The sequence below is a fragment of the Oncorhynchus mykiss genome, chromosome 18 (genome assembly GCF_013265735.2).
Source record: "Oncorhynchus mykiss isolate Arlee chromosome 18, USDA_OmykA_1.1, whole genome shotgun sequence".
NCBI lineage: Eukaryota > Metazoa > Chordata > Actinopteri > Salmoniformes > Salmonidae > Oncorhynchus > Oncorhynchus mykiss.
In genome coordinates, this window is record NC_048582.1 from 35407979 (window position 1) to 35421365 (window position 13387).

The 13387-nt window shown below is 40.6% G+C and overlaps 2 protein-coding genes and 1 long non-coding RNA gene across 17 annotated transcripts in view; 1 reads left to right on the plus strand and 2 right to left on the minus strand.

Annotated features, from left to right (window-relative positions):
• LOC118941136 (protein ENL-like) lies at nt 1-7057 on the minus strand. 9 transcript variants are annotated; one of them, XM_036952555.1, is made up of 3 exons: nt 6721-7057; nt 2630-2719; nt 1-2590 (listed from the first exon to the last, which is right to left on the minus strand). In XM_036952555.1, exons 2-3 carry the CDS (start codon nt 2637-2639, stop codon nt 1488-1490), a joined length of 1113 nt encoding a protein of 370 aa, XP_036808450.1. In that variant the 5' UTR covers nt 2640-2719; nt 6721-7057; the 3' UTR covers nt 1-1487. The 9 variants fall into 9 exon arrangements, with proteins under 9 accessions (XP_036808450.1, XP_036808452.1, XP_036808449.1 ...); XM_036952557.1 differs by lacking the exon at nt 6721-7057 and adding an exon at nt 4515-4739 and having other exon boundaries at nt 1-2587; XM_036952554.1 differs by lacking the exon at nt 6721-7057 and adding an exon at nt 4515-4739.
• Nucleotides 4793-13387, plus strand: part of LOC118941149 — a 21171-nt gene continuing 12576 nt past the window's right edge. For both annotated transcript variants that reach the window (XR_005037449.1, XR_005037450.1), the window contains exons 1-4: nt 4793-5122; nt 5405-5514; nt 11426-11524; nt 12596-12705. This is a non-coding gene — a long non-coding RNA (uncharacterized LOC118941149). The remainder of the gene's footprint in view (nt 5123-5404; nt 5515-11425; nt 11525-12595; nt 12706-13387) is intronic.
• LOC118941138 (serine/arginine-rich splicing factor SR45-like) lies at nt 7210-11923 on the minus strand. 6 transcript variants are annotated; one of them, XM_036952573.1, is made up of 3 exons: nt 11075-11266; nt 9832-9921; nt 7210-9789 (listed from the first exon to the last, which is right to left on the minus strand). In XM_036952573.1, the coding sequence occupies exons 2-3, from the start codon at nt 9839-9841 to the stop codon at nt 8696-8698; spliced, it is 1104 nt and encodes a 367-aa protein (XP_036808468.1). In that variant the 5' UTR covers nt 9842-9921; nt 11075-11266; the 3' UTR covers nt 7210-8695. The 6 variants fall into 6 exon arrangements, with proteins under 6 accessions (XP_036808468.1, XP_036808467.1, XP_036808469.1 ...); XM_036952572.1 differs by having other exon boundaries at nt 7210-9768; nt 9811-9921; XM_036952574.1 differs by having other exon boundaries at nt 7210-9768; nt 11075-11265.

Below are 13387 nucleotides of genomic sequence, written 5' to 3' on the forward strand. Positions count from 1 at the left end.
TCATATTTGAGGTTTTATTGAGATTAAAAAAACATCAAAAACAAAGTTTGACATTTCACTTTATTACATGAAACTTTCTAAATATTTGCTCTCTCTAAAAAAACAGAAATTCACATTACCCTCAAATGAACGTTGGGGAGGTTTCACAGACCTGTTTCTGATCACAGAGATAAATACATAGGTAAAACTTACGGTATGTATCTCTATAGTTCTAACTGCATCTTGAAGAACATTGTATTAATCCAAGCAACAGACCAAGTTGAGAGACCAAGTTGAAAACATGAAACTAACAAGCTTTGGTCACAGGAACATGAATTCATACAAATGATAGATTCTGTTGTGTACCTCAATTACTATTTTTATATTACAGAATTTACGATGTTGCAATGCAATATGAACTGTTGATATCATGGTCCAGCACATACTTAATTAAATAAACAAATACCAGACTAGATGAAGACATGTTTAACATACAATCTGAACATTTACACACAACATCACCCAGAGTCTGTGAAACCAAGCCATCCACTTCAGATGAAAGCCAAGTGATAAAAAACAAGTAAAAAGAGCTGACATAAAAAGTCTTAAAAAGAACTGTGAGGAGTGATGTTGAGTGAATTACAAGGATGATACTGGCAAACAAAACCATCACAATAGTGAATAACCATACATCTTCTAAGAGAAATCTTAAGGATGATGGATTGGAAGTTTACAGGTACCGTCTTGACTCCACAAGGTGAAGTATGCAATGAACCAAGTGAAAGAAAACAACTATGATTATGGTACAGTCCCAAATGGCACCATATTCCCCTTATAGTGCATTACTTTTGACCAGGGTCCATGGGGCTTTGGTCAAAAGTAGTGCACTTTATAGGTAAAAGGGTGCCATGATAGTGATACTAACAACATCTATATCGAAACAAAGATAGCTGGGACGGGGAAGTTGTTACATTCAAAGCTTTGGCAATTCAGGCAAATAAAATTAGAAGACATTAGCAATTCGAAAACTACAGAGCTTACGGAGAGATAAAAAACAAAAAACAAAATACTTAACTAATTCAATTGATTTAAACCATTTGAGCTTATTTGGACAAATCTGCACAGACCAATACAAGATTAACAAACCTCAATGAGAATATCATCAACTATAGGATGTGTATGGAATTAGAAACTGTATCAATGACAGTACCAGTGAAAAAATCTAAATGGGATAAGTCTGAACAGAATAATACAAGATTAACAACTGTCAATGAAATTGTCTTCACATCATTCAAGCTATAGATGACCAAGGAAGTACAAAAAGTACTTTTCTTTTCCACAAGGTTTCCACGAAGGCATCAAACCATAAAAAATAACAGCAAGAGCAAACAGACACATAGGTTAGTTGAGAAAGCAAGAAAGAGCTGGGTAAGAGATAATAAAATGTTAAAAAAACATCTTACAAGATGCTACTGATACTCGTTCAGTCTGCTCCGCCCAGGTTCCTTTTACTTTACAACCTTTTTGATTGAGCCAGGCTTTCTGCCCCCCCTCTTAGGAACAACCACTTCTTTTTTCTTAATAGCTGCCACTACCTTACCAGGTTTACTAGCCTTGCCATGACCATCGCGTGGTTTAATTTCCTCTTCTTTGTCATCTTCTACTAGAGAAAAGACTTCATCCTCATTTCTCTGTGTATCTTCATTTTCCTCCTCTGAATCATACGCTGTATAATCAGCGTTCACAGACTTTCTCTTGCCTTTTTGCCTCTGGGCTTGGAAGGCAGCTTCATCGAACACATTTGCTTTACCGTTGGAGCAGCGGTAAAGCCTTACTATTGGAGAAACAGTGCAACCCTGTTTGGCTGAGGGTGAACTGTTGGACCTATCCGTCTCTGCTGCTCTCTTGGCTTTGAAGGAGCCTAAGGGGCGGCCACTCTTTCGCGGGGAATCATCTTTAGCGGGGGGCTTTGAAACTTTAGAAGTTGGAGGTGGGTTCGTCTGTAAGTTGGCACCTCTATCTGTTGATGCCTTGAGTGGACGGCCTCTTCTCCGTGGCTCGGCAGAGGTGGGTGTGGCGGGGGGATCCCTGCGGGGATGGATGCGCGGCCTTCCGAGCGGCTTCCACACTCTAGGTTGGCTTTCCATTATCTTTCTCTCCTCTTCCTCCTCGGGTGACAGGTACTTCCTCGGCCTACCCAATTTTTTTTTTTGCTGAACTTTTTTGGGCCGGCCACGCTCTGCTGAAACAGCATTAGGGTCAACCACTTTACGTGGCCTGCCCCGTGGCTGCTTGTCTAGTACCCTCAGTATCTTAGGTTTCTTGGAGCCTGATCCTTTGGGCCTACCCCTTCCCCTCTTAGGTGGTATGGGGCTGCCATTAGACAAGGCATCGGACTCCTCTTCACTACCAGTGGCATCCATTGCCCCTTCTTTCGACGCAATTGCCCCTTCTTCCGAAGCCGTTGCCCCTTCTTCCGACACAGTTGCCCCTTCCCCTTCTTCCGACGCCGTTGCCCCTTCCCCTTCTTCCGACGCCGTTGCCCCTTCATCCGACATTGTTGCCCCTTCATCCGACATTGTTGCCCCTTCATCCGACATTGTTGCCCCTTCTTCCGACATTGTTGCCCCTTCTTCCGACATTGTTGCCCCTTCTTTCATCTGTTTTCTTGCAACCTGGCTCCTTTCTTTCCTTCCAGCTCACTTCCTAGGAGGTCTTGTGAACTACTTAGGGCTTCCCACTGTAAAGGTCATATTGAGAAGGTTACAATACAAAACAAAATGTTCTTTGTGCACGCACCCCTTCATAAAACTGGCATACATGGGTACGAGAAAGTGTAGCTAGCATGTCTAGGCTGGACAATAGAATGAGTCAAAATTCCCCCAAGGATGAAACATGGCAAAAGAACGTTAGCTAAGCTGGAACACTAGCATATGAATGGAATTGAACATTCGCAGGGTCTCTTCTGAATGGAGTGACGCTTATAATTCCATTTATGTATCCCTTTTTATTTTACCACTACAATCTGTTCTTAGGACGAAACTGAAAAATAACTTGTGTAGAAAGTAAACATCCGCACCTCGATGGTGCCAAGTGTGAGTATGTCTGCATAACACGGAAGTAGTTCCATGAGTAATGTGTTGTGGTGTACATTTTAACTACCAACGTGGGCATTGCCAACAACAGCGAAGCAGGAGGCGTAACTTAGAACAATGTGAGTAGAACGGTCGGAAGGCGAGTTGGTGCCACGGTGCTCAATATAACTATTAGGAGCGGGAAAAATGCCCCAAAATAAGGACTGTTTTTTTCGTGATTACTTCAAAACTACGGCAGACAGCTGGGACATATTTGTAATATTATGAAACTGGGCTCCATGGCGGATGCAATGAACTAGTTTTATCAGAAAAAGTATTGTTAAAAATGTAATGTGTCCAGCCTAACGTGTCTTGTAATATGCACATTGTAAACATAGATTGTTTACTAATTGCAGTTTCTTCATTTTGTGATAGGTCACGTTGCAATTATGTATATGGAAAGGTGCACAATAAACAAAATATGATATGACAGTCTCCTCCATAAGTAAACTAAAGTTGATGCATTGACGCGACACTGAAATCTAGCTAGCTAGTATCCTGATTCAGTGACTGTTTTGGTTACTAGTAGCTAGTTAGCCAACTTTACCAGATGTTCGAAGTAACATCACATTCATCTTCTACGACCAGGGTGAACTAGCTACCGAAGTAAATTAACTTTAAAGTAAGCTAGCAAACTACGTAGCATAACTACGTAGCATACTACGTAGCTAGCTAATTATCTTTACAAAGCTAGCATTAGCTCGATCGCTTACGACAGCCCCGGATCTCAAGCAGGCTAAACTAGTTTAATGAAAATAGCACACGCCTCACCTTGGTACAATCCTTGCGTAGCTGGTGCTGTCTACACTTCTATCAGATATCGTTTGTCATGAAAGTCGCCAGATGTTTAATCGGCCTTTGTTGTAATTGTTTAGCTAGCTAGCGATTTGAATTTCAACCAGACGTTGTGGCGGGTGAAAGCTGATTTTCTATCGACTAAAGGGGAAGTGGAACAACGTTTTTAATTTCCGCTCCCTGAAATAAATAAGATGTTGTCTATGACCCCTGTTCTTTCACAAGACACTGATGACACTTGTGGAGAGTTATTTCCTTGAGCAATTATTATAAAATAAAAAAAAGAAGCATAATAGCATCATATCTCTGATTGATTTCCTTTGAAAGCCTGGGAAAACGCTTGGGCTTCTTCTGGATGATCTGGACATGCTACAACACCAAAAGATGAATTACCGCCACCAACTGGACGACGTTGAAAAAAACAAGGTAAAAATAAAACATGATAGGGAAAACAAATCCACCCAAAATAAAACAATAAAAACCACATTGACAAAACCAAAACCCCCAAACACCCACTTCTTCTATCCTTCAAATCCCCATATCTCCCTTCTTCTGACTATCCTAGTTAAATAAAGGTTAAATAATGTATTCATGTTTAATTCTCACCTGAGAGGCTTGTGACAATACTCCATGCAACTCCTCTGCCAAGAAGTCTTTCAGTCCCAGGAAACATTCCGTCGCATCCACAACAATGTCTATTTTCCAGGACTTCCTCTCCACCTTGGCAGTGCCATTAATCACCATAGCTATAAAGGCCACAAAGTCCACCTTCTGTACCTTTAACATATCTGGGTTCTGCCATTGAACGGTAACCCCTGCAGCCTTCAGTGAATGCCTATCCACCACCATGGACTACTCAGGAGCAGGATTTGAACCCTCAACCCTTTTAAATGCCCTAAGTGGGTGGGTCGCAAACAGGTGTCACTGGCGTGAAAAGCAAGCCCCCCACGCATCACGCCAATAGGGTTAACCCACTTGGTGGGAATTGCAAGGTGGCTCATTAGGGAGGATCACTACAGTATAGCTGAGAACTTTTACAGCTTCTGTATAAAATAATATGGCATAGTGAAAATATACAGTATATCAAGCACTACTTTTGTTATTTTCGCACAACTTGATTTGCTACCCCTTTATTTTCGCTACCTCTATATTTTGTTCTCATGTCTCCATAGACAGGAAAAAGATTGATGTATGGAGATTAAGGGAGATAAGAGGTATGTGGTAACATGAGTGATGGAAGCAGCCTGAATAAGAAAAATATATACAAATTGTATGTGCGTGTGTGCGCATGTGCATGACCCTGTACGTGCCTCTGTGTGGGATTTGGAGAAAAACAGGGAGAGAGCTTGAGAGACAATCCCAGAGAGACTGTGTGTTGAACCCGCTGCCCCCTAATACCCCTACCTGCTCCCTGCATTCTTTGCCATGGTTACGAGACAGGGCTCCCAGTTAATGTGTTTTTCAGCAGGGGTGAGCTGGGTACTAATGTGTCTCAGTCTGTCTCCTCAGCAAATGGCACAATCAATATCAACTGTCCCAGGATGCACCACCACTAGCAGAGGGCCAGGAAAACCACCAAGCTCCCTGCAAGGCTGAATAATGTAAGGTGACTGAAATATTCTGCTTTTATAAAATGTTATGCTTTTTTGAAATGAAACAAAATACCTTGCTCTCTTTAAAGATTTTAGAATTAGTTTGTGAGTTAGAGAAAATAAGAGTAATTAGAGACTAATTTTAATTTATTCAATTCATTTGTGTACAATATAGTAGCACAATTTATGGCACAAGAGATTTATTTTTATGTAATTTATTTTTGTTTTCAGCAAATTATTTTGATACGTACCGTCAGGTCCAAAATTATTGGCACACTTGATAAAGATGAGCAAAAAAAGACTATAAAATAAAATTTAAAAATACTGAGCTATTGTATGCTAAAAAACATTGGAAAAATGTTATTTTATTGTTCAGAGAAATACATTTTGTTTAACAAGTAATATATATATTTTTAAAGATAGGGGTCAAAATTATTGTCATCCCTGTTTTCAATACCTCACCTTGCGAGGATAATGACACTGAGCCTTTTTCTAAAATGTTTTATGAGATTGGAGAACACATCGGGAGGGATCTTAGACCATTCCTCCATTCAGAATCTTTCCAGATCCTTGATATCCTTTGTCTGTGAATATGGATTGCCCTCTTCAATTCAAACCACAGGTTTTCAATGGGGTTCAAGTCAAGAGACTGAGATGGCCATTGCAAAGTATTGGTTTTGTGGTCAATTAATCATTTATTTGTAGATTATGTGTTCTTGGGGTTAGTGTCTTGCTGGAAGAGCCACTTGCAGCCAAGTTTCAGCCTCCTGGCAGAGGCAACCAGAGCTGCGTGCGAATACCCATACTAACATACGTATACTGCACACTTAATGAGTATATACTACATTGTTAATTTTAGTATACTGTACACGAACAGTATGCTTTCAGTTGAGCGTACTGTCTCTTCACTTGTCTACCGGAAGTTGATGCTGTTGCTATGCAACCTCTTGCTAGCTAGTTAGCATAACAAATGACTAGCTAAACATTTTACAACTTTGGGTGTGTTCTTAAATTCAATCTGGAGTGCCAGAGTGCGCTTGTAAATTCAGAGTGTAGTCAGATTGTCTGTTTGTAAATTCAGAGCTTTCATTCTCGGAGCGCACACTGGACACTCCAGCCTTTGGCTTTCTGATATTCTGGCAGTCAAGCACCCAAGCTAACGTTGGCTAGCTTGCTAGCTACTTCCAGACACAAATGAGACCACTGACCATTTTACTCACCCTAGCAGAGCTGGTTAGGCAGTTTTCCAGAGCGTTGGTGACTGTAACTGTGACTGTAAATTACGCTCTTTTGCTGAAGTTTACTGACACCAGCCATATTCAATGGGGGTTGAGCGCTCATAAATTCATTACACTCAGAGGAGAGTGCTCTGAAATCAGAGTACTGTAGATAGCCAGAGCGAATTTACGAAAAGACCCAAATGTCCATTGAGAATGCACAACGACTATACCATTTAGCTAAACTAAGAATGACGGGAATAATCTTGTCAATAAACGCTGGGTAGAGTCGGGGAACTCGGCTGAGAGTCAGACTCTGCAGACGTCAGTATTACTTATGGATTGAGCTCGGTCCAATAAACGGTGTGAACATTCCACCACTGACTTTTTGATCCTGACCAGCCAGGAATAAATGTTTCTATCAAATCTTCCATTTATTCACCACATTCTGCTTTTAAGCTTTACAATAATACAAAATAAAGACAAAGCAAGTCATATTTGAGGTTTTATTGAGATTAAAAAAACATCAAAAACAAAGTTTGACATTTCACTTTATTACATGAAACTTTCTAAATATTTGCTCTCTCTAAAAAAACAGAAATTCACATTACCCTCAAATGAACGTTGGGGAGGTTTCACAGACCTGTTTCTGATCACAGAGATAAATACATAGGTAAAACTTACGGTATGTATCTCTATAGTTCTAACTGCATCTTGAAGAACATTGTATTAATCCAAGCAACAGACCAAGTTGAGAGACCAAGTTGAAAACATGAAACTAACAAGCTTTGGTCACAGGAACATGAATTCATACAAATGATAGATTCTGTTGTGTACCTCAATTACTATTTTTATATTACAGAATTTACGAAGTTGTAATGCAATATGAACTGTTGATATCATGGTCCAGCACATACTTAATTAAATAAACAAATACCAGACTAGATGAAGACATGTTTAACATACAATCTGAACATTTACACACAACATCACCCAGAGTCTGTGAAACCAAGCCATCCACTTCAGATGAAAGCCAAGTGATAAAAAACAAGTAAAAAGAGCTGACATAAAAAGTCTTAAAAAGAACTGTGAGGAGTGATGTTGAGTGAATTACAAGGATGATACTGGCAAACAAAACCATCACAATAGTGAATAACCATACATCTTCTAAGAGAAATCTTAAGGATGATGGATTGGAAGTTTACAGGTACCGTCTTGACTCCACAAGGTGAAGTATGCAATGAACCAAGTGAAAGAAAACAACTATGATTATGGTACAGTCCCAAATGGCACCATATTCCCCTTATAGTGCATTACTTTTGACCAGGGTCCATGGGGCTTTGGTCAAAAGTAGTGCACTTTATAGGTAAAAGGGTGCCATGATAGTGATACTAACAACATCTATATCGAAACAAAGATAGCTGGGACGGGGAAGTTGTTACATTCAAAGCTTTGGCAATTCAGGCAAATAAAATTAGAAGACATTAGCAATTCGAAAACTACAGAGCTTACGGAGAGATAAAAAACAAAAAACAAAATACTTAACTAATTCAATTGATTTAAACCATTTGAGCTTATTTGGACAAATCTGCACAGACCAATACAAGATTAACAAACCTCAATGAGAATATCATCAACTATAGGATGTGTATGGAATTAGAAACTGTATCAATGACAGTACCAGTGAAAAAATCTAAATGGGATAAGTCTGAACAGAATAATACAAGATTAACAACTGTCAATGAAATTGTCTTCACATCATTCAAGCTATAGATGACCAAGGAAGTACAAAAAGTACTTTTCTTTTCCACAAGGTTTCCACGAAGGCATCAAACCATAAAAAATAACAGCAAGAGCAAACAGACACATAGGTTAGTTGAGAAAGCAAGAAAGAGCTGGGTAAGAGATAATAAAATGTTAAAAAAACATCTTACAAGATGCTACTGATACTCGTTCAGTCTGTCCGCCCAGGTTCCTTTTACTTTACAACCTTTTTGATTGAGCCAGGCTTTCTGCCCCCCCTCTTAGGAACAACCACTTCTTTTTTCTTAATAGCTGCCACTACCTTACCAGGTTTACTAGCCTTGCCATGACCATCGCGTGGTTTAATTTCCTCTTCTTTGTCATCTTCTACTAGAGAAAAGACTTCATCCTCATTTCTCTGTGTATCTTCATTTTCCTCCTCTGAATCATACGCTGTATAATCAGCGTTCACAGACTTTCTCTTGCCTTTTTGCCTCTGGGCTTGGAAGGCAGCTTCATCGAACACATTTGCTTTACCGTTGGAGCGGCGGTAAAGCCTTACTATTGGAGAAACAGTGCAACCCTGTTTGGCTGAGGGTGAACTGTTGGACCTATCCGTCTCTGCTGCTCTCTTGGCTTTGAAGGAGCCTAAGGGGCGGCCACTCTTTCGCGGGGAATCATCTTTAGCGGGAGGCTTTGAAACTTTAGAAGTTGGAGGTGGGTTCGTCTGTAAGTTGGCACCTCTATCTGTTGATGCCTTGAGTGGACGGCCTCTTCTCCGTGGCTCGGCAGAGGTGGGTGTGGCGGGGGGATCCCTGCGGGGATGGATGCGCGGCCTTCCGAGCGGCTTCCACACTCTAGGTTGGCTTTTCAGTATCTTTCTCTCCTCTTCCTCCTCGGGTGACAGGTACTTCCTCGGCCTACCCAATTTTTTTTTTTGCTGAACTTTTTTGGGCCGGCCACGCTCTGCTGAAACAGCATTAGGGTCAACCACTTTACGTGGCCTGCCCCGTGGCTGCTTGTCTAGTACCCTCAGTATCTTAGGTTTCTTGGAGCCTGATCCTTTGGGCCTACCCCTTCCCCTCTTAGGTGGTATGGGGCTGCCATTAGACAAGGCATCGGACTCCTCTTCACTACCAGTGGCATCCATTGCCCCTTCTTTCGACGCCATTGCCCCTTCTTCCGAAGCCGTTGCCCCTTCTTCCGACGCAGTTGCCCCTTCCCCTTCTTCCGACGCCGTTGCCCCTTCATCCGACATTGTTGCCCCTTCATCCGACATTGTTGCCCCTTCATCCGACATTGTTGCCCCTTCATCCGACATTGTTGCCCCTTCTTCCGACATTGTTGCCCCTTCTTCCGACATTGTTGCCCCTTCTTTCATCTGTTTTCTTGCAACCTGGCTCCTTTCTTTCCTTCCAGCTCACTTCCTAGGAGGTCTTGTGAACTACTTAGGGCTTCCCACTGTAAAGGTCATATTGAGAAGGTTAAAATACAAAACAAAATGTTCTTTGTGCACGCACCCCTTCATAAAACTGGCATACATGGGTACGAGAAAGTGTAGCTAGCATGTCTAGGCTGGACAATAGAATGAGTCAAAATTCCCCCAAGGATGAAACATGGCAAAAGAACGTTAGCTAAGCTGGAACACTAGCATATGAATGGAATTGAACATTCGCAGGGTCTCTTCTGAATGGAGTGACGCTTATAATTCCATTTATGTATCCCTTTTTATTTTACCACTACAATCTGTTCTTAGGACGAAACTGAAAAATAACTTGTGTAGAAAGTAAACATCCGCACCTCGATGGTGCCAAGTGTGAGTATGTCTGCATAACACGGAAGTAGTTCCATGAGTAATGTGTTGTGGTGTACATTTTAACTACCAACGTGGGCATTGCCAACAACAGCGAAGCAGGAGGCGTAACTTAGAACAATGTGAGTAGAACGGTCGGAAGGCGAGTTGGTGCCACGGTGCTCAATAGAACTATTAGGAGCGGGAAAAATGCCCCAAAATAAGGCCTGTTTTTTTCGTGATTACTTCAAAACTACGGCAGACAGCTGGGACATATTTGTAATATTATGAAACTGGGCTCCATGGCGGATGCAATGAACTAGTTTTATCAGAAAAAGTATTGTTAAAAATGGAATGTGTCCAGCCTAACGTGTCTTGTAATATGCACATTGTAAACAGATTGTTTACTAATTGCAGTTTCTTCATTTTGTGATAGGTCACGTTGCAATTATGTATATGGAAAGGTGCACAATAAACAAAATATGATATGACAGTCTCCTCCATAAGTAAACTAAAGTTGATGCATTGACGCGACACTGAAATCTAGCTAGCTAGTATCCTGATTCAGTGACTGTTTTGGTTACTAGTAGCTAGTTAGCCAACTTTACCAGATGTTCGAAGTAACATCACATTCATCTTCTACGACCGGGGTGAACTAGCTACCGAAGTAAATTAACTTTAAAGTAAGCTAGCAAACTACGTAGCATACTACTACGTAGCTAGCTAATTATCTTTACAAAGCTAGCATTAGCTCGATCACTTACGACAGCCCCGGATCTCAAGCAGGCTAAACTAGTTTAATGAAAATAGCACACGCCTCACATTGGTACAATCCTTGCGTAGCTGGTGCTGTCTACACTTCTATCAGATATCGTTTGTCATGAAAGTCGCCAGATGTTTAATCGGCCTTTGTTGTAATTGTTTAGCTAGCTAGCGATTTGAATTTCAACCAGACGTTGTGGCGGGTGAAAGCTGATTTTCTATCGACTAAAGGGGAAGTGGAACAACGTTTTTAATTTCCGCTCCCTGAAATAAATAAGATGTTGTCTATGACCCCTGTTCTTTCACAAGACACTGATGACCCTTGTGGAGAGTTATTTCCTTGAGCAATTATTATAAAATAAAAAAAAGAAGCATAATAGCATCATATCTCTGATTGATTTCCTTTGAAAGCCTGGGAAAACGCTTGGGCTTCTTCTGGATGATCTGGACATGCTACAACACCAAAAGATGAATTACCGCCACCAACTGGACGACGTTGAAAAAAACAAGGTAAAAATAAAACATGATAGGGAAAACAAATCCACCCAAAATAAAACAATAAAAACCACATTGACAAAACCAAAACCCCCAAACACCCACTTCTTCTATCCTTCAAATCCCCATATCTCCCTTCTTCTGACTATCCTAGTTAAATAAAGGTTAAATAATGTATTCATGTTTAATTCTCACCTGAGAGGCTTGTGACAATACTCCATGCAACTCCTCTGCCAAGAAGTCTTTCAGTCCCAGGAAACATTCCGTCGCATCCACAACAATGTCTATTTTCCAGGACTTCCTCTCCACCTTGGCAGTGCCATTAATCACCATAGCTATAAAGGCCACAAAGTCCACCTTCTGTACCTTTAACATATCTGGGTTCTGCCATTGAACGGTAACCCCTGCAGCCTTCAGTGAATGCCTATCCACCACCATGGACTACTCAGGAGCAGCATTTGAACCCTCAACCCTTTTAAATGCCCTAAGTGGGTGGGTCGCGAACAGGTGTCACTGGCGTGAAAAAGCAAGCCCCCCACGCATCACGCCAATAGGGTTAACCCACTTGGTGGGAATTGCAAGGTGGCTCATTAGGGAGGATCACTACAGTATAGCTGAGAACTTTTACAGCTTCTGTATAAAATAATATGGCATAGTGAAAATATACAGTATATCAAGCACTACTTTTGTTATTTTCGCACAACTTGATTTGCTACCCCTTTATTTTCGCTACCTCTATATTTTGTTCTCATGTCTCCATAGACAGGAAAAACATTGATGTATGGAGATTAAGGGAGATAAGAGGTATGTGGTAACATGAGTGATGGAAGCAGCCTGAATAAGAAAAATATATACAAATTGTATGTGTGTGTGTGCGCATGTGCATGACCCTGTACGTGCCTCTGTGTGGGATTTGGAGAAAAACAGGGAGAGAGCTTGAGAGACAATCCCAGAGAGACTGTGTGTTGAACCCGCTGCCCCCTAATACCCCTACCTGCTCCCTGCATGCTTTGCCATGGTTACGAGACAGGGCTCCCAGTTAATGTGTTTTTCAGCAGGGGTGAGCTGGGTACTAATGTGTCTCAGTCTGTCTCCTCAGCAAATGGCACAATCAATATCAACTGTCCCAGGATGCACCACCACTAGCAGAGGGCCAGGAAAACCACCAAGCTCCCTGCAAGGCTGAATAATGTAAGGTGACTGAAATATTCTGCTTTTATAAAATGTTATGCTTTTTTGAAATGAAACAAAATACCTTGCTCTCTTTAAAGATTTTAGAATTAGTTTGAGTTAGAGAAAATAAGAGTAATTAGAGACAAATTTTAATTTATTCAATTCATTTGTGTACAATATAGTAGCACAATTTATGGCACAAGAGATTTATTTTTATGTAATTTATTTTTGTTTTCAGTAAATTATTTTGATACGTACCGTCAGGTCCAAAATTATTGGCACACTTGATAAAGATGAGCAAAAAAAGACTATAAAATAAAATTTAAAAATACTGAGCTATTGTATGCTAAAAAACATTGGAAAATTGTTATTTTATTGTTCAGAGAAATACATTTTGTTTAACAAGTAATATATATATTTTTAAAGATAGGGGTCAAAATTGTCATCCCTGTTTTCAATACCTCACCTTGCGAGGATAATGACATTGAGCCTTTTTCTAAAATGTTTTATGAGATTGGAGAACACATCGGGAGGGATCTTAGACCATTCCTCCATTCAGAATCTTTCTAGATCCTTGATATCCTTTGTCTGTGAATATGGACTGCCCTCTTCAATTCAAACCACAGGTTTTCAATGGGGTTCAAGTCAAGAGACTGAGATGGCCATTGCAAAGTATTGGTTTTGTGGTCAATTAATCATTTATTT

What these genes read in the sequence shown, in the direction of transcription:
- LOC118941136 (XM_036952550.1), bottom strand. Translation starts at nt 2,639, where the DNA reads ATGAAAGAAGGGGCAACAATGTCGGAAGAAGGGGCAACAATGTCGGAA.
- LOC118941138 (XM_036952571.1), bottom strand. Translation starts at nt 9,841, where the DNA reads ATGAAAGAAGGGGCAACAATGTCGGAAGAAGGGGCAACAATGTCGGAA.